At 38.2% G+C, this 19,008-nt stretch overlaps 1 protein-coding gene and 1 long non-coding RNA gene across 3 annotated transcripts; one reads left to right on the plus strand and one right to left on the minus strand.

The window, feature by feature from the left end:
- Positions 1-1,945: 1,945 nt before the first annotated feature.
- Positions 1,946-16,749, minus strand: LOC125258294. Its single transcript, XR_007182580.1, has 3 exons — positions 16,633-16,749; positions 2,157-2,202; positions 1,946-2,031 (listed from the first exon to the last, which is right to left on the minus strand). It is a non-coding gene; the product is annotated as an uncharacterized LOC125258294 (long non-coding RNA).
- LOC125258283 (myosin-7-like) lies at positions 4,600-16,781 on the plus strand. 2 transcript variants are annotated; one of them, XM_048175181.1, is made up of 39 exons: positions 4,600-4,641; positions 4,806-4,847; positions 5,294-5,509; positions 5,670-5,813; positions 5,893-6,049; positions 6,201-6,228; positions 6,317-6,419; positions 6,609-6,701; positions 6,788-6,851; positions 6,947-7,045; positions 7,130-7,233; positions 7,357-7,495; positions 7,589-7,707; positions 7,792-7,941; positions 8,028-8,198; positions 8,283-8,592; positions 8,696-8,784; positions 8,887-9,092; positions 9,264-9,387; positions 9,500-9,636; positions 9,720-9,975; positions 11,164-11,406; positions 11,488-11,664; positions 11,744-11,889; positions 11,985-12,075; positions 12,159-12,548; positions 12,654-12,780; positions 12,876-12,994; positions 13,083-13,279; positions 13,397-13,580; positions 13,668-13,833; positions 13,926-14,050; positions 14,186-14,494; positions 14,582-14,785; positions 14,894-15,190; positions 15,262-15,366; positions 15,467-15,562; positions 15,758-15,892; positions 16,673-16,781. In XM_048175181.1, exons 3-39 carry the CDS (start codon positions 5,309-5,311, stop codon positions 16,691-16,693), a joined length of 5,826 nt encoding a protein of 1,941 aa, XP_048031138.1. In that variant the 5' UTR covers positions 4,600-4,641; positions 4,806-4,847; positions 5,294-5,308; the 3' UTR covers positions 16,694-16,781. The 2 variants fall into 2 exon arrangements, with proteins under 2 accessions (XP_048031138.1, XP_048031140.1); XM_048175183.1 differs by lacking the exon at positions 4,600-4,641 and having other exon boundaries at positions 4,830-4,847; positions 5,297-5,509.
- Positions 16,782-19,008: the final 2,227 nt, after the last annotated feature.

Below are 19,008 nucleotides of genomic sequence, written 5' to 3' on the forward strand. Positions count from 1 at the left end.
CTGAAAATACTTCGTAAGAGTAATACATCATTTGAAATTGAAACTAAGGAGCTTACTTGTGTGAACTCACAATAACAATAAAACGCACTTTTGTAAAATAAAGAAAACAAACAGGATGCACTTTCTGCCGTCTCGGTCTCTGTGAACTGGAGTGCATCACAAAAATGAACCAAAACTCATCAGCATATAGGCTTCTTGCCTCACAGACATGAGGGAGTATATCTATGGAAAGCTTGAAATGTCTAAAAATGATCCAATTTAAATAGAAAACAAAGATTCTCCGTACAAAAGGTGCATTTCTCTCTAAAGGCACCTCCACTAAACTGTGGAGATGAGTCAGCATCGTCAACTTGACGATTTTTGTTTTTCTAGTGTTTTGAGTGAAAACTAGTTTATTAATAAACAATTAAATAAATCAATCAATTGGTCAAGATCTTGTATTGACAATGCAAGAGGTGAGCACTCTGTAAAGTCTACTCCAGCACAACCCAAAGACTTTCAATGAAATTAAAGGATTAATCCACTTTTAAATAAACTTTTCCTGATAATTTACTCACCCCCATGTCATCCAATATGTCCATGTCTTTCTTTCTTCTGTCAAAAAGAAATTAAAGTTTTTGATGAAAACATTCCAGGATTTTTCTCCTTATAGTAGACTTCAATGGGCACCAAACAGTTGAAGGTCAAAATTAGTTTCACTGCAGATTCAAATTGTTCAACACGATCCCAGATGAGAAATAAGGGTCTTATCTAGTGAAACCATCGCTCATTTTCTGAAAAAATTGAAAATTTTAACCAGTTTTTTTAACCAGAAATGCTCATCTTGAACTAGCTCTCTTCTTCTTCTCCTCTATTAGAATTCCAGCAGTGTAGACACTGCTAAGCGTAATACTGCCCTCCACAGGTCAAAGTTTGAACTAATTTTTATATGCAATATGCTAGTTCAATAGTACATAACAATAAATTCAAACTTTGGCCTGTGGAGGGCAGTATTACGCTTAGCAGTGTCTACACTGCTGGAATTCTGATAGAGGAGAAGAAGAAGAGAGCTAGTTCAAGATGAGCATTTAAGGTTAAAACAGAAAATGAGTGATGGTTTCACTAGATAAGACCCTTATTTCTCATCTGGGATCGTGTTGAACAATTTGAAGCTGCAGTGAAACTAATTTTGACCTTCAACTGTTTGGTGCCCACTGAAGTCTACTATAAGGAGAATAACCCTGGAATGTTTTCATCAAAAACTTTAATTTCTTTTCAACTGAAGAACGAAAGACATGGACATCTTGGATGACATGGGGGTGAGTAAAAAATCAGAAAAAGTTTATTTAAAAGTGGACTAATCCTTTAAGGTCTGACTCAGAGGTGCCAATTCATGTGTGAAAATGATTCTTTATGCTACATATTTGCCTATTAAAATCCAAACAGCGACTTTTTTTTTGGCTGGGCAGTGTATTTAAGTAATTAAATTAAATGACTACTAGTCGACAGGAAAAAATATTTAGTTAGGAGGCGCCCTAATTATAAACATGTATATGTATTTTATATGCAAATTATATGCAAAAAAAAATAATAAAAAAAAAAAAAAAATAAATATATATATATATATATATATATATATATAGAACTGTAGCATGACGTTTTCATTTGAATTTAATTAATTTGCACTACTATTTCAATTCAGTGCATTGGATTAATGTGCAAAAGTTAATTCTCAACTCGTGAGGTTAAAACTTGCAAACTTTTATAGGCACAACTTCATATGTTGCATTTTGATTTCAAAAAGCGATTTGCATAATTTGTGACAAAATGAAAATACCTTGACGTATGTATACCATTTTATAGAATACAGATTAACATTTGCCATATTTTATTTTACAAGTAAATAAAACAAACACCTACCACATTATGTATTCTTTCAAGTGTGAATGAAACCCAAGACTCATTTCTTTGGTAGATCAATAGGAGTCAATGTCTTCCCCTGTGTGCACATTCTGCAGTAAGAAGGGTGCATCTTCTTAAACATCTTCCACACTGAAAGTGATAGAACATGAAAAATCATTGTTAGTAAGTCTCAAAGCATCTACAGTAAATGCATAAGATAAAAACGAAAATGTTTGATAGAATACAATAGAATTTTTATATTTAAGCTTTCTCACCTGCATCAAATGTCCTTGTTCCTCTCAAGCGCATAAGACTTAAGACCTGCAAAACAAATTAAAAGATTAATGTATTCAACAGTTCCAAATAAAAATTGCTAAATAAAACAAATGGAACTTTGTTGAAGATTTGCCGCTTGCAAGGCTCAACGCTGAATGCATAAAGAGAACCGTGTACACTGGTAAAACCTAGTATTGAAGGTAAAGAACAGGCCAGTGCTAGAGGTGGAGACTAACAGCTGAATATAGGGAGGAGCTCCTCAAAGGTTCACAAAGGAGCCAACCATCCTGCAACCTTAAACCACAGTAGAATGTGCTTGAGATATATTAAAATATATTGCCATAAGTCAGGAGATAATAACTGCTGGCTTGACATCTAAAGGCTCTGAAAATCCCAAATGGTAACAAATGGTCTTAACAGTTAGAAGTTAGTTCAGACATTCCGCAACAGGTGCATAATGAAAATAACAGATGAGCATTATATGAACATCAGGAATTATTTTTTGTTATTTGCATACAGAAATTATTCCAAAAGAACAAATGCTTGTTAAATGCCAAGAAAACAAACAGTGACTAATTTTTTTCTCTCCCCAAATCTTTTAACTCAATACGGGGTCAAATGTTGGTTAATAATAAACACTTGTCTTGTGACCAGCATTGTTTTGCCTCAGTTGGCCATGTAACTTAAGTAGTATGTATATGGCTCGCAAGGGTGCCAACATGTACCACTTGATGTTTATTTATGCGCTTGGAGACCTTTACAAATGGGGAATCTGCTTTATGTGTTCTCAGTGTCCCTCATCAGTTGCTTCCATTTCGTCAGAGGCTCAGTAGGAATTTCACAGGGTTATCTTTGTACTCAAGGACAATGGGAAGGAAACAATGTGGAACAAACAAGACAGTGGTAAGAGGATGACTGACAGTCAGCCACAGACCTCCTCCATATGCATCAATGCAGACGATGCACAAAGTTCATGGTGCGTTGTGCACATAGTTGTTGCATACATTTCTACAATGAGTTGATACAGTTTAGTATTTTTAGGTAAAAATAAAAAATAAAAAAAAAGTCTTAGTAGAATAAAATAATGTTCTTAGAATATTGGTACATCAAGTTTTCATTCACTCGAAAATGAGAATTCTGTTATTAACTCACCATCATATGGTTCAAATTTGAATATTTTAATATTGTCCGTGTGTTTTTGTCCATACAATTAAAGTCAATGAGGTCCAATGCTGTTTGTACCCCAACATTCTTCTAAATACAGCATCTGTTTTTGTTTTCCACAGAAGGACGAAATGCATACAAGTCTTGGAACAAGATGAGGGTGAGTGATGACAGAAGTTTCATTTAAATTCACAACAATAGAAGCAAATAAGTGTGAACAGAGGTGTTATAATTTTTACAATGGACACTATTGTGAAATGTGACTAAGGATGAACTTTTTGTAGAGGTTTTACATATTTAGGTCTTCGGATAACAGTGTGCAACTGAACACATCCAAAAATATTGCTGTCCAGTTGAATGACCTGTGTTCTTGATAACATGGGTTTTGGTTTGCTGCTGATATCAAAAAAGTAAAAATTGTCTGCCAAACTGGACAAATCTGGGCACTTTTCCTGTCAAAGGATATAATGAACATTGAGGACATTGAGGTTGCGTGTACATTAATTCATACAGGCAGTGACATCGGCCTGCTGGAGAAATACATAAATGGATGCTGTTTGCAGAGATCGTACAAGCTGTTCTTCTCAATCATTTAGGAGGACCCAGCAAGAATTTCACAGGTTATCTTTGTCCTCAAGTGTGAAAGCAAAGGAACAATGGCGTGTCAGCGATGAAGGCCTGAGTGAAGTGATCACACCAACTGGAAACTGACCTTGGCCCTTATGGATTCAGTTGCGGCTGCTCGGATGGATAAAAAGCATCTATGATGGACAGAGTGAAATGACACTTAGCTTGTCCTTGAGCAAGGTATAGATCAGCTGGTACAAACAATGAGATGCATTCTCTGTTGAGCCAACAGCTGCCAACTGATGTAAATCCATTCTCCTTTTTGGAGTTACCAGACATTTTAATAAAAAATATTGGGATTGGTTATTAGGCACAATGGTAAAATGCAGCAGGATTGTGATTTCAGCAACCTTCCAGTTTTCTTTGCATTCCACCATTTGTGCCAGTGACCGAAATCTTAATATTTCTCCTAAATCCCCTTACCTTACTTAGGATAAATAGTATTTTTTACTGTAATTTAGAAACATAAATGAGTTGAATGAATGCATATTGAAAAAGTATACTGGTCCTTACTGGCACGAGGACATACCCTAGCCTCCAGCAGACACCCAGCCCATCAGTATCCTTACCAAACTCAGACACTAACATGCCTCAGAAAATTCCTGCAACCATATTTAGAGAACCTCATGCATTATAAAATGGGGGTGGAGAGTCTATGGCCTCAGACAGGTTTTCAATCACATCATCCAAACGGTAAGCCTTCAGGGACGCCTCAGACTTTATGAATCCGTGATCTTATCTGAATTTTTTTCAAACATGTTTTTCAGATTGCACTTTTGCTCATTACTGACTATAATGTAACAAATAGTAGACAATTGTTTGATGTTAAATAAGTAATTCTTTGTGTGTGACCCTAGGACCCTAGTAACCATCAGTGTCAGTGGAGGCGAACTGCAAAGGTAAGTGACCCTGACAACACCCAATGAAACATCACTGACTATAGTAGGGTAATCTCATATGAGATATCAATTTATTAGAGGTCCTACTGAATTACCATATACAGTACAGTGGTCTCACATTGGACACTTAAGCCACACTTGTAAATGTCTGAAATGTCTAAAATGCTGCAAGATCATTTCTCTTCACTCATTTTTGCTCAATGTTTTTGAATCAGTTGGTTAACTATTAACATATTCCTCAAACCACAAACAAACACAATACTCACTGTCATCTACACTAGATTCTCATTTCAAACAGAATTTATTTTTGCTTGAATATATCATTGTTTTATGATTCTTAAAAAATTGATTAATTATCTTGTTATTTTTGTGTCTCAAGTGTCCAAATATGCTACTATATATAATATCTCATATACTAATCAGTTTACACTTACACTTACAAACAGCAGTCTTGGTGAAAGATGGGGGATGCCCAGATGGAGGAGTTTGGAGCTGCTGCTCCGTACCTCAGGAAATCAGACAAGGAGCGTCTGGAGGCCCAAACACGCCCCTTTGACATGAAGAAGGAATGTTTTGTTCCTGATGCTGAAGAGGAGTATCTCAAGGCATCTATTATCGGTCGAGATGGTGATAAAGTCACCTGTGAGACTTCAAAGGGAACGGTAAGTCCGAGATTTCGTGTTGGCGTTATGATTAATTGGGGGATTTTAAATAGTCACAAAGTGCAATTGCCTGATAATGACATTTTTCTACATTAAAATACCTGTTGTATTGTGCTGAGTTTGCTGTTTTGACACTGTCAAAAATCTCATGTTCCCACAGACGGTAACCGTGAAGGAGGCCGATATTCACCCTCAGAATCCGCCGAAGTTCGATAAAATTGAGGACATGGCGATGTTCACCTTCCTGCACGAGCCCGCTGTGCTGTTTAACCTCAAAGAGCGTTACGCAGCCTGGATGATCTACGTCAGTCGAGTCTTAAAACACTCACACATTCTCTTTATCTTGCATGAGCAGATCTAATCCTTCTGTGAATCTCTTACAGACCTACTCTGGGCTCTTCTGTGTCACTGTGAATCCCTACAAGTGGCTGCCAGTGTACAACCAGGAAGTCGTCGTTGCTTACAGAGGGAAAAAAAGGAGTGAAGCTCCTCCTCACATCTTCTCCATCTCTGACAATGCCTATCAGTACATGCTGTCAGGTGCGTCTACTTGACAATTCTTTAAATGTTTTATATACAACCATGCCTTAAAAATAGTACAGGCTGTCAGTAACTAGTGAAAATAATTTAATGTTCATGTATTATGCATATTACATACCCATGTGTAATTTTATTTTATTTTTTTTTACAGACAGAGAAAACCAGTCCATTCTTATCACGTAAGATTTTCTATGTTTTAGTTTGCTTTGACTTTGTTAATTTTTACAATTTTTTTCATGAATTTCTAAGACTGCTTTGTGTTGACAGTGGAGAATCTGGTGCTGGAAAGACTGTGAACACCAAGAGAGTCATTCAGTACTTTGCCAGCATTGCTGCTAGTAGTGGCAAGAAGGAAACGAGTGATAAGAAGGTTAGAAACAGATACAAAGATTTAACCTTAGAGACCTATGCATTGATAAGTGGTATAAAGTAACACATTACATGAATTAGCCAGTTTATACTTTAAGGGTACAATTCTAACATAAATTTTTACTATAAAAACCAGCTAAAATACAAAATTCTCGGCTCTGTTTTTTAATGTCTGTGTCTGTTTTTCTAGGGTACTCTGGAGGATCAAATCATCCAGTGTAATCCTGCTCTGGAGGCCTTCGGGAATGCCAAGACCATCAGGAATGACAACTCATCACGCTTTGTGAGTTTTATCTGCCTCCAGTTTCAAAATATGCTGAATTGTTTTACCCAAATGAAATTGCATTGATGGCTGTTGTTTATAAACAGGGCAAGTTCATCCGCATTCACTTTGCTGCCAGTGGAAAGCTAGCATCTGCTGATATTGAGACTTGTAAGGAAAATCTTTTGATAAATCCTTTCTAACTTTTCTCATTCTTAAAGATCAATGAGCTGAATGTAAATGATTAACTTAATTTCTACAAATAGATCTGTTAGAGAAATCCCGTGTGACTTTCCAGCTCAAGGCTGAGAGAGATTATCACATCTTCTACCAGATCCTGTCCCAGAAGAAACCAGAACTTTTGGGTAAGCAAAATCACAAGTGATGAGACATAATGTTGTTCTTTTATTTATTTATTTAAAAAAACAAAACATCTTTTATCCTCTCAGAGATGTTGCTGATCACAGCAAATCCGTACGATTATGCCTTCATCTCCCAAGGAGAGACGCAAGTGGCCTCTATTGATGATGCTGACGAGTTGATGGCTACAGATGTGTGTTATCCAAAACAACCACACATTTTTAAATACAGACTTCACAAGGTTTAGAACTAAAGTCCATATAACATGCAATGTAATGCAGTAAATAATTAGAGACACTGTATACATTTTCTCCAGGAAGCTTTTGATGTGTTGGGCTTCACCCAAGAGGAGAAGAACAGCATCTACAAGCTGGTTGGTGCCATCATGCACTACGGCAACATGAAATTCAAACAGAAGCAAAGAGAGGAACAGGCCGAGGCTGATGGGACTGAGGGTCAGTATTAGGACAAAATGCTGACATAATGCATATAGTTATAGGGTAACAGAAGATTCATTAACATCAACCATCTTCATTTATTGATGACAGATGCTGATAAATCAGCTTATCTGATGGGCCTGAACTCTGCTGATCTCATCAAGGCTCTGTGCCACCCAAGAGTCAAAGTAGGAAATGAGTGGGTCACCAAGGGACAGAATGTCCAGCAGGTGGATTAACATCCCTTCATAACACACTGTTAACATAACCATAAAAACACATTATTCCGTAACATTTTAATATCTTTCGGACAGGTGTACTACGCTATTGGTGCTCTTTCCAAATCAGTGTATGAGAAGATGTTCCTCTGGATGGTTGTGAGAATCAACCAATCCCTGGACACCAAACAGCCTCGTCAATACTTCATTGGTGTGCTGGACATTGCTGGATTTGAGATCTTTGATGTAAGATGAAATTAATGGATAATTTATTATTGAACTTGTTATTTTTTACATTGCCATTGTGATTCTACAATATATTCCACCTGCAGTTCAACACCTTTGAGCAGCTGTGCATCAACTTCACTAATGAGAAGTTGCAGCAGTTCTTCAACCACCACATGTTTGTGCTGGAGCAAGAGGAATACAAGAAGGAGGGCATTGACTGGGAATTTATTGACTTCGGCATGGACTTGCAGGCTTGTATTGATCTCATTGAAAAAGTGAGTTTTTAAATTTGAGAGATCTCAGGTATTGGATCAGTACTGCTCATCTAATTTGAAACCCCTTATTCTACTGTTTGCTAGCCCATGGGTATCATGTCCATCCTTGAAGAGGAGTGCATGTTCCCCAAAGCCAGTGATACAACATTCAAATCTAAGCTTTATGACAATCATTTGGGGAAATCAAACAACTTCCAGAAGCCCAGGATTGTCAAGGGTAAACCAGAGGCCCATTTCTCCCTGGTTCACTACGCTGGCACTGTGGACTACAACATCTGTAACTGGCTGGTGAAAAACAAGGACCCTCTTAATGAGACGGTTGTTGGCCTGTATCAGAAGTCCACCATGAAACTGTTGGCTCACCTGTTTGCTGGATATGCTGGTGCTGACTCAGGTGTGTTGCAAACAAATTACAAAAATCCTAGAAACAAACAAGGAAACCTTTTGTGATATTTACTTATACATAATACATATGAACATGATATTTCTTGCAACAGCCACGGAGGGAGGAGGAGGAGGAGGTGGCAAAGGAAAGGAGAAGAAGAAAAAGGGCTCTTCTTTCCAGACTGTGTCTGCCCTTCACAGGGTAACATATGTTTTTTCATACTGAAATGAATAATATACTATGATTTGGTTTCTTAATAATTAAATATATATAGGCAGAGTCATGGATAATGTCTATCCACAGGAAAACTTGAACAAGCTGATGACCAACTTGAGGTCAACTCACCCTCACTTTGTGCGCTGCATCATTCCCAATGAGACTAAGACTCCTGGGGCGATGGAGAATCCTCTGGTCATGCACCAGCTGCGCTGTAACGGTGTGCTGGAGGGCATTAGGATCTGCAGAAAGGGATTCCCCAACAGGATCCTGTATGGAGATTTCAAGCAGAGGTATGTGTAGTTTTGATTACAGGTTCTGTTAAGTGTAAAAGTTTTTGTTTTTCTTCATTTATTACATATAAAATGCTAAAGTGGGCAAAAATATAAACTAAAATCAGTAATTGAAAACAACAACAACAACAACAACAGCATTTATTTCAACTAATCCCATGATTGTGACAGATACCGCATCCTGAATCCTGCTGCTATCCCTGAGGGACAGTTTATTGACAGCAGGAAAGGAGCAGAAAAACTACTGGGATCTCTGGACATTGATCACAACCAGTACAAGTTTGGACATACTAAGGTATGACAGACCATTTTTCAAAATGGCCTAGAAAACACTGTGTTCATCAAACTATTTTTATTTTTTTATTTTATGGATTCTCCTTAACTAGAATTCTTATATTTATTTGAAGGTGTTCTTCAAGGCTGGTCTTCTGGGTACCCTTGAAGAGATGCGAGATGACCGCCTTGCTCTCATCATTACTGGTATTCAAGCAAGAGCTCGTGGTCTTCTCTCGAGAATTGAGTTCCAGAAGATTGTTGACCGCAGGTTATAAATCAGAGTTTCTCAATAATTTTGAGATCAATAATATTAATTGGTTTAAGATATTAATGTGCAACATTACATTGCAGAGATGCATTGCTTGTGATCCAGTGGAATGTACGTGCCTTCATGGGTGTCAAGAATTGGCCCTGGATGAAGCTCTACTTCAAGATCAAACCACTGCTGAGATCTGCTGAAGCGGAGAAAGAGATGGCCAACATGAAGGAAGAATTCCTGAAGTTGAAGGAGGCTTATGCCAAATCTGAAGCCCGCAGAAAAGAGCTTGAAGAAAAGATGGTTTCTCTTCTCCAAGAGAAGAATGACCTGCAACTCCAAGTCCAAGCTGTAAGTTTATGATTTTATAAATTTTTGAATAAAATGTATAATTACTAGGGGTGTGACGAGACCAGTATCTCACGAGACGAGACGAGACTCGAGATTGAGTTCACGAGACGAGACAAGATGGCGAAATACATGACTAGAAAAAATATTCTGCAGGTGTATTTGAAATGTTTTAACTAATCATTTTGTAATGAATGTCATTTCAGTTCTACTTTCTGAGACTGAATTATCATATGCAGTAAAAGACAATAATACTCAAGTAATGTAAAAGGTTTTGCCACTAACTCAACTGACTGACTTCCCTCCTGTATGATTTCAGTCTCTTCAGATCTTACTGTACATGAATTATGAGCTTCTACAGCTTTTGACCTCCTAACTGAACTCCTCTCCACAAACTGATCACAGAAATAAAAACAGTATAAATAAAAATGGTAACACTTTACAATAAGGTCTCATTTATTAACATTAATGTATTAACCAACATCAACTAACAACAAGCAATATATTTGCTACAGTATTTATTAATCTTTGTTAGTTGATAAAAATAGTCATTCATTGTTAGTTCATGATAGTTCACAGTGCATTAACTAATGTTAACAAATGAAACCTTATTGTTTGTACTAGTAAATAAGAAGAAGAGAAAACTGTTATTCATTTTTATGGTAACACTTTACAATAAGTGCAACCATAATCGCACTCTCTCAATATTCAAAGATCAAATAAGACCAAATTTTTCTTTGATACAGAGCTGAGAGATGGTTACAACTACACTGCCCAGCCTAAAATAGCTTTCATATTGAGAGATATCTGTATTCATCAGTGAGCCGCTTTCAAAATGCGGGGTATTGAAATCACGTTTGAATGCGCGCGCGCGTTTACTTTCACTTTTAAACGGTCGCGCGTACTCTGTAAATATGGAGCAGCGGCGACCGTTATCCAACTGAATTAAATGTTTTTTTTTTTTATTTAAATACAAAGCAAAACGACAGTGGAGGCATAATGTAAACGTAGCGGTGGCATATTCTTTCCTAATCATCCTAACACTCTGTCATGGCAACATCACGAGACTACTTTTCGCCTCGACGAGAAATCTCGTCACAGTTTAGTCTCGCGAGATCTCACCCCTAATAATTACATAAAATGTTGAGTTGTTTGAATTGAATACAAATAATTTTCTGTATCTGTAAACAGGAGCAAGATAATCTTTGCGATGCTGAGGAGAGATGTGAGGGTCTGATCAAGAATAAGATCCAGCTTGAGGCCAAAACCAAAGAGCTGACTGAGAGACTGGAGGATGAAGAGGAAATGAATGCTGAGCTGACTGCAAAGAAACGAAAGCTGGAGGATGAATGTTCTGAGCTCAAGAAGGACATTGATGATCTTGAGCTCACTCTGGCCAAAGTGGAGAAAGAGAAACATGCTACTGAGAACAAGGTCAGTTTTCAACACCAAACCTGTTAGTGATGCAAGAATGTTGTGTTAAGAGTCTGTTGATACAATGACACATTTCTACAGGTTAAAAACCTGACAGAAGAGATGGCAGCTTTGGACGAGATCATCGCTAAGCTGACCAAGGAGAAGAAAGCTCTTCAGGAGGCCCATCAGCAAACGCTGGATGACCTCCAGAGTGAGGAAGACAAAGTCAACACACTCACCAAAGCCAAAGCCAAGCTGGAGCAACAAGTGGATGATGTGAGTGGTTTGTTGACACTTCTGTTGTAAATGAAAACAGGTGACATTTACAATGCTGAACAAAATATTGTCCTTCCAGCTTGAGGGTTCCCTGGAACAGGAAAAGAAGCTTCGTATGGATCTGGAGAGAGCAAAGAGGAAGCTCGAGGGAGACTTAAAGTTGACCCAAGAGAGCGTGATGGACCTGGAAAATGACAAACAGCAAATGGAAGAGAGGATTAAAAAGTGTGTTTTCCAGAGGGGGAAATTGTTATTCAAGAATACAGCTCACAATCTGAATCCTTATTAATAATGGTAATCCAATATGTTCTGAAACACAGGAAAGATTTTGAGATCAGTCAGCTCAATAGTAAGATTGAAGATGAGCAGGCAATGGCAGCCCAACTCCAGAAAAAACTGAAGGAGCTGCAGGTAAATTTTATGATTCTTAAAAATAGGGACTGTTAGACAGTAGATAATTCTAGCTTTAACTTTGGTTTCCCTCGCATTACCAGGCTCGTATTGAAGAGCTTGAGGAAGAGCTGGAGGCTGAGAGAGCTGCTCGTGCCAAAGTTGAGAAACAGAGAGCTGATCTGTCCAGAGAACTGGAGGAGATCAGTGAGAGGTTGGAGGAGGCTGGTGGAGCCACTGCTGCCCAGATTGAGATGAACAAGAAACGTGAAGCTGAGTTCCAGAAGCTGCGCAGAGACCTTGAAGAGGCCACTCTGCAACATGAGGCCACTGCAGCTACACTGAGGAAGAAACATGCAGACAGTGTGGCTGATCTGGGAGAGCAGATTGACAACCTCCAGAGAGTGAAGCAGAAGCTGGAGAAAGAGAAGAGTGAACTCAGACTGGAACTGGATGATGTGGTCTCCAACATGGAGCAGCTTTCTAAGTCCAAGGTGATGGAAATCTGGTTTCCATGTTTACTTCAGGCATTCCTCATTGCAACTTTTTATTCATCAGCTGTGTTGCTTCAGTTTGATTAATTGATTTAATCTATCCAGGCAAACTTGGAGAAAATGTGCAGGACCCTTGAGGACCAGATGTCAGAATACAGAACAAAATACGAAGAAGGACAACGCAGCATCAATGACTTTACCATGCAAAAAGCTAAGCTACAAACTGAGAATGGTATGTACTTTGATTAGGAAATTCTTGTGTATTGTTAGACAATTTCTCAAGATCGCACACTACTTTCTGTAATGTAATGTTATACTTCTATCTAGGGGAGCTTTCTAGACAGCTGGAAGAAAAGGATTCATTGGTCTCTCAGCTAACAAGAGGCAAACAGTCCTACACCCAGCAGATTGAGGACCTCAAGAGACAACTAGATGAGGAAATCAAGGTATAGGTTTATTTTTTAAAGGATTTATTACCCACTGCCCATTGCATTCCAATGTATATTGTTAACAGGAAATTCCCAATCCTCATAGGCTAAGAATGCCCTGGCCCATGCAGTTCAGTCTGCTCGCCATGATGCTGATCTGCTGAGAGAGCAGTTTGAGGAGGAGCAAGAAGCCAAGGCTGAGCTGCAGCGTAGTCTGTCCAAGGCAAACTCTGAGGTGGCTCAGTGGAGAACCAAGTATGAAACCGATGCCATCCAGAGAACTGAAGAGCTGGAGGATGCCAAGTATGAAACAGGAAATACAGTATTTTCTGTTCTTTGATTCATCTACAACATCTTGTTCTTATTGAAAGATAAAAGTCTCACTAAGTTTTTTGGAACAAATTTTGTTTATTCATGAAGGAAGAAACTTGCTCAGCGTCTACAAGAAGCTGAAGAAGCTGTGGAAGCAGTCAATGCTAAATGTTCCTCTCTGGAGAAGACCAAGCACAGGTTGCAGAATGAGATTGAAGATCTCATGGTGGATGTGGAGAGATCCAATGCCGCTGCTGCTGCTCTGGACAAGAAGCAAAGGAATTTTGACAAGGTGAATGCATAAAACCCTTACAGATAAATAATCTTTGTGTTCATTCAGCTTTAATGGTAGCTAATCAAAGTCCGATTCTATCAACAGGTCCTAGCTGAATGGAAGCAGAAATATGAAGAGTCTCAGAGCGAGTTAGAAAGCTCCCAGAAGGAAGCCAGATCTCTGAGCACTGAACTATTCAAACTGAAGAACTCTTATGAAGAGTCTCTGGATCATTTGGAGACTATGAAGAGAGAAAACAAGAACCTCCAAGGTGCCCTCATCTGAGCATTCACATATCACATAAATTAAATATTTCTCTCGACTTTCTGTGTATTAATTATCATTAACTTTTCTATTAAACAGAGGAGATTGCTGATCTTACTGAACAAATTGGTGAGATTGGAAAGAACATTCATGAGCTAGAGAAAATTCGTAAGCAGTTGGAGCAGGAAAAAGCTGAAATTCAAACTGCTCTTGAGGAGGCTGAGGTATATTTATTGTGTAATGTGCCATTTTCTGTTACCATTAAGTAATACATATTCAAGGTGTGGTATATGCAATAGTAACCCTACATGGTAAAGAAAAAAAGAAGTCTTATTTAAATATTTCTCATCAACTGACAGGGTTCTCTTGAGCATGAGGAGGGTAAGATCCTGAGGGCCCAACTGGAGTTCAATCAGGTCAAAGCTGATATTGAACGTAAGCTGACAGAGAAAGATGAAGAGATGGAGCAGGCCAAGAGGAACCAGCAGAGAGTGGTGGATACCTTGCAGAGCTCACTGGAATCAGAGACTCGCAGCAGGAATGAAGCTCTCAGGCTGAAGAAGAAGATGGAGGGAGACCTCAATGAGATGGAGATTCAGCTCAGCCAGGCTAACAGACAGGCAGCAGAAGCCCAGAAACAACTCAAGGGACTTCATGGACATCTCAAAGTATGACAAATCTTCAAATCAAGACGTTATAATGCTTAGGTGAACATAGTTCTTCATTCTTTTAATTTGTAAAATTTTAATTTACAGGATGCCCAACTGCAACTAGATGACGCTCTTCGTGGTAATGATGATCTCAAAGAGAACATCGCCATTGTGGAGAGACGCAACAATCTGCTGCAGGCTGAACTGGATGAGCTGAGATCCCTGGTGGAACAAACTGAGAGAGGAAGGAAACTGGCTGAGCAGGAACTGCTAGATGTCAGTGAGAGAGTTCAGCTCCTGCATTCTCAGGTATGACACATTAGCATTGGACAAACTCAATTAAAACCTTTAAATCCTTAATAAGTACACAATATATCAACTAGAGACTACATACATGTCAATATTGTCCATGTTCAGAACACCAGCCTGCTGAATCAGAAGAAGAAGCTGGAGGGAGATAATACTCAGCTTCAGACTGAGGTTGAGGAGGCAGTGCAGGAGTGCAGGAATGCTGAGGAAAAAGCCAAGAAGGCCATCACTGATGCTGCCATGATGGCTGAGGAGCTGAAGAAGGAGCAGGACACCAGTGCTCATCTGGAGCGCATGAAGAAGAACATGGAGCAGACCATCAAGGACCTGCAGCACCGTCTGGATGAAGCTGAGCAGATCGCCATGAAGGGTGGCAAGAAGCAGGTCCAGAAACTGGAAGCCAGGGTAAGTTGCTGACATTTTCAAAACATGTCTACAGTTTGTTTGATTAGCTAATCCTCTTACACATCTCTTAGGTCAGAGAGCTGGAAAATGAGGTGGAGCTTGAACAGAGAAAGGCGAGCGAGTCTGTGAAAGGAGTCCGTAAATATGAGAGACGCATCAAGGAGCTCACTTACCAGGTCACATTCTCTCACATAAAAATAAATGTCTTTGTATTCATACCATTCATATAATTTAAGAATAGAGACACAATGAAATCATTGTGTACTCTGTTTGCAGACTGAGGAGGACCGTAAGAATCTGAGTCGTCTGCAGGATCTGGTGGACAAACTCCAGCTGAAGGTCAAATCCTACAAGAGAGCTGCTGAGGAGGCGGTATGTTTAGAATAATCCTCTTTTTTTTTTTTTATTCATTTGTTTTTCCTGGAATTTTTTTGCAGATCTTGATATTTGGAATACAATAATATAATTTTCAAAATGTAGTTTTTTTTTTAAAATTTACAATATATGACATCTGTTTTTGGGAATACAAAACATGTCCACCCTAACCGGTCATGATATGTTGTTTAGGAGGAACAGGCCAATGCCAATCTGGGCAAGTTCCGTAAGCTTCAGCATGAGCTGGATGAGGCAGAGGAGAGGGCTGATATTGCTGAATCTCAAGTCAACAAATTGAGAGCCAAGAGCCGTGATACAGGATCCAAGGTAACGGATCTCAGTTAACATACAGTCATCATCAGTGAGCTCAATTAAAATTTGCATTACTTTGATTCTGAAATCAAGATGTAATCAGAAAATCAATTTGGAGAAATGTATTCCTCAAAACTACAGATGCACCATTTGACTGGCCATAAATCAGAGCCGGTTTTTAGTTTTATTTTGGCTGATCTCTATTATGGAAAAGTCTGTAAACAGGAAATTAACACAGGCTAGAGACAGGACATGACAAAGACGGATGCAAAGAGGAGAACAGAGATGCACCAGCAGACAAAATAGTGCATGTTTGTTTTTTTGGACTGTGAATGCAGTGGTTCCCTATAATTCCAAATAGCTACAGATTTGTTGTTGTTGTTAAAGGCCAGATTGGCTTATAATACAGCAAATAAACAACAAATAAATTTACTAAATGAAAAAACAAATCTGCAACCGGTATCAGATCAGCCAATTTGCTTGTAAAAAAAATCGGAATCTGCCATTAAAAATCACGATTGGTGCATCCCTACTTAAAACTATCACTGTTTCTTTAATGTATACTCAGTGTATGAGGTGGTGCACATGTGCAGAGTTTTTTTTTTTTTTTTGCAAATATAATTTTAACACTTACATCACCAGTTACTGAGATACTAGGCATAGACAGAATGAGCTTTTTAAAATTTATGCTAGACTAAACAGTCTCATAAACACTAATTTTTTTCTTTAGTTAAAAAAATAAAGCAAGAATGTACCTTCTACCCAATATCTTTTTCATGTCTCTTCCTCTCACAGAAAGGGCACGATGAAGAGTGAAGCTCACACATGGATCATTCTGACAGGCTTGTTCAGTGTGGCAGTGAATTATCTGTAGTTCTGTAGAATAAAATGAATGTGCAAGTAAGTCCCTGCTTCTCTGCTATTGGTGTTGTTTTAATACTGTTGCATTCACCTTCAACCTTGGGTGAAATTATACCACTTTAGAGGAGCCACTCAGTGATTTATTAAGACTTTTAGAGTGATTATTATCTACAAGGCTTGAAAATCAAGCACATAAAATTAGACATGTTTAACATCACCTTAAACAATAGTAGAAGCTTTAAATGATCATAAAACAGAAATTATTTTCACAAACTTTTATACTTTTTAATTGCAAATTTATGGTTCTGTTCAATCTACATTTATAGATTGAATGATTCAAAGCAATGAATGAAAGATAGATCGAACATTACAAAAAATTTAAATGGGAAAACTTACCTTTCAAATGGAAGAACACAATGTTTCTCAGATTCCTTGCTCATAGTATGTGTGTGTGGTAACACATTTTAATGTTTTTAAGAAGCTCTGATGGCCTGTAATGACCCTACTCCAAAACAGTTTTCGTGCTAATTTTTAACTATACATCTAACATGAAAACAAATGCTTTAGATGATTTGCAGCTCATTTCCTACCTTAAACAGAAGAGCTCTGAGGTTCCTTGTGCCCTTGCATCTGAAAAACCTTATGGCACACTTTTAATTACCAAATTAATCTTTACTTATCTGGGTAATTTAGAGCAAAAGAACTGTGTATGTGTACTGGAAATTGTAGATGTAATTCAAGGTGATGAGCAGGTCAATGATGGACAGATGATTGAAGGTGGAGTCAACCCTGAACAGCTGAGAATGGAGAGGTGGAGGGAGGAAACCAACTATGCTGCCACTTTAAATGATTCCATATAGGATTTCTGTTATTTTAAAGCTCCAATGGCTGAATCTTTTGCTGAAAGTTTTTACTGTGAAACAAGGTGCAGCAAACATGACTAGCTATCTGCAAAATCTTTAACTTTGCCTTCTTATTGGATTTGAGGACAAATGGTCTCTAGTTCTATCCATTAATTAAAAATGGAGACAATATCTCTGAATATATGGACAAATTTAACAATATTTTATTACCATAATTTCTAATTACAGACATTTCCTAGGAGTAACAAAAAGAGAAAGAAAAAACCCTTACATTTTAAAGCTGTATAAAAGAAAGCTAAAAATAAAATCCACCTTCTGACCAGCAGCACATTGTTCTCCCTCTGTTGGACGTGTAACTTCAGTTAAGACAATGCAGCCAACAAGTGTGCCAACATCTATAACTAGATGCTCTCGTTCATGCGCATGGAGCCCTTTACAAAAACAGCACCTGCTTCAACTGCTTCACCCCAGATTTCAACATGTGGGCCGAGCTGTCCTCAATCGGCCAGAAGCACACAGGAAGAATTTCACACCGTTATCTTTATACTCAAGGGCAAACGGAAAGAAAAATAAGTGTCACTGATGCAGAGGTAAAGGTATATATTTTGTTGTTTGATTGGCACTAACAGGTTTAGTTAATTGTCCAAAGGTCAAATCCACCTCATGACTATAAACCAAATTAATTTATATACTTTTAAATGCTTTCTCCTAAGAATTTGAAGTTTGAAAAAGGGCATAATTTTAGATACACAACCTATTTTTAGGTAACATAAAAAATAAATAAATAAAAATGCTTTTTTAAGTCTCTGGATTTCCAGTAGCCTGTTCCTACGCAGGCTGTTACCATTTGTAATCCCTTAAAGAATCTCACAGGGAAATCTTAGGAAGTGTCTTCAGTGGGTTTCATAATTAACACCCTTTGTATTATTAGACTCTATGGCAGCATGTGTGAAGTGGCAAGATATTAGCACTCATCACACACTTCTTGCTCCTCCTTGTTAGCCTGAATGTCTTGGCCCCAACTTATCAGCTTGCAGGTCTTAAGGTTACAATGTTGTTCAACTGTCAGTCTGTAAAGCTGCTCTCTGCAATTTGATCTGTATCAGGTGTTTTTAAGACCTGGTGTATAAAGATCTGATGTTTATACATATATAAATATAGGAGCAGTGAGCAGAATCTCTACATAAAGTTCACTTGCTCTCCATCAATGGATGTAGCTGGGTAGATCGTGCAAGCTGTTCCTCTCAATCAAGAAGAAGCACACAACAGGAATGTCACAGGGATATCTCTATGCTCAAGTGTACAGGGAAAAAGACAAATGCTCCATTACTGGTACAGCACAAACTGAAATATTCACACCAGTTAGACACCGACCTTGACCAGGCCCAGTCAATAACTGTTAATCAG

The sequence above is a fragment of the Megalobrama amblycephala genome, linkage group LG22 (assembly GCF_018812025.1).
Source record: "Megalobrama amblycephala isolate DHTTF-2021 linkage group LG22, ASM1881202v1, whole genome shotgun sequence".
Lineage (NCBI taxonomy): Eukaryota > Metazoa > Chordata > Actinopteri > Cypriniformes > Xenocyprididae > Megalobrama > Megalobrama amblycephala.

Excerpts from the sequence above, each read along its gene's own strand:
- LOC125258283 (XM_048175181.1), top strand. The coding sequence starts at position 5,309 with ATGGGGGATGCCCAGATGGAGGAGTTTGGAGCTGCTGCTCCGTACCTC. Across the intron at positions 7,708-7,791 it reads AGGGACAGAATGTCCAGCAG|GTGTACTACGCTATTGGTGC; the intron begins GTGGATTAACAT and ends TCTTTCGGACAG. Across the intron at positions 15,563-15,757 it reads AGAGAGCTGCTGAGGAGGCG|GAGGAACAGGCCAATGCCAA; the intron begins GTATGTTTAGAA and ends TATGTTGTTTAG.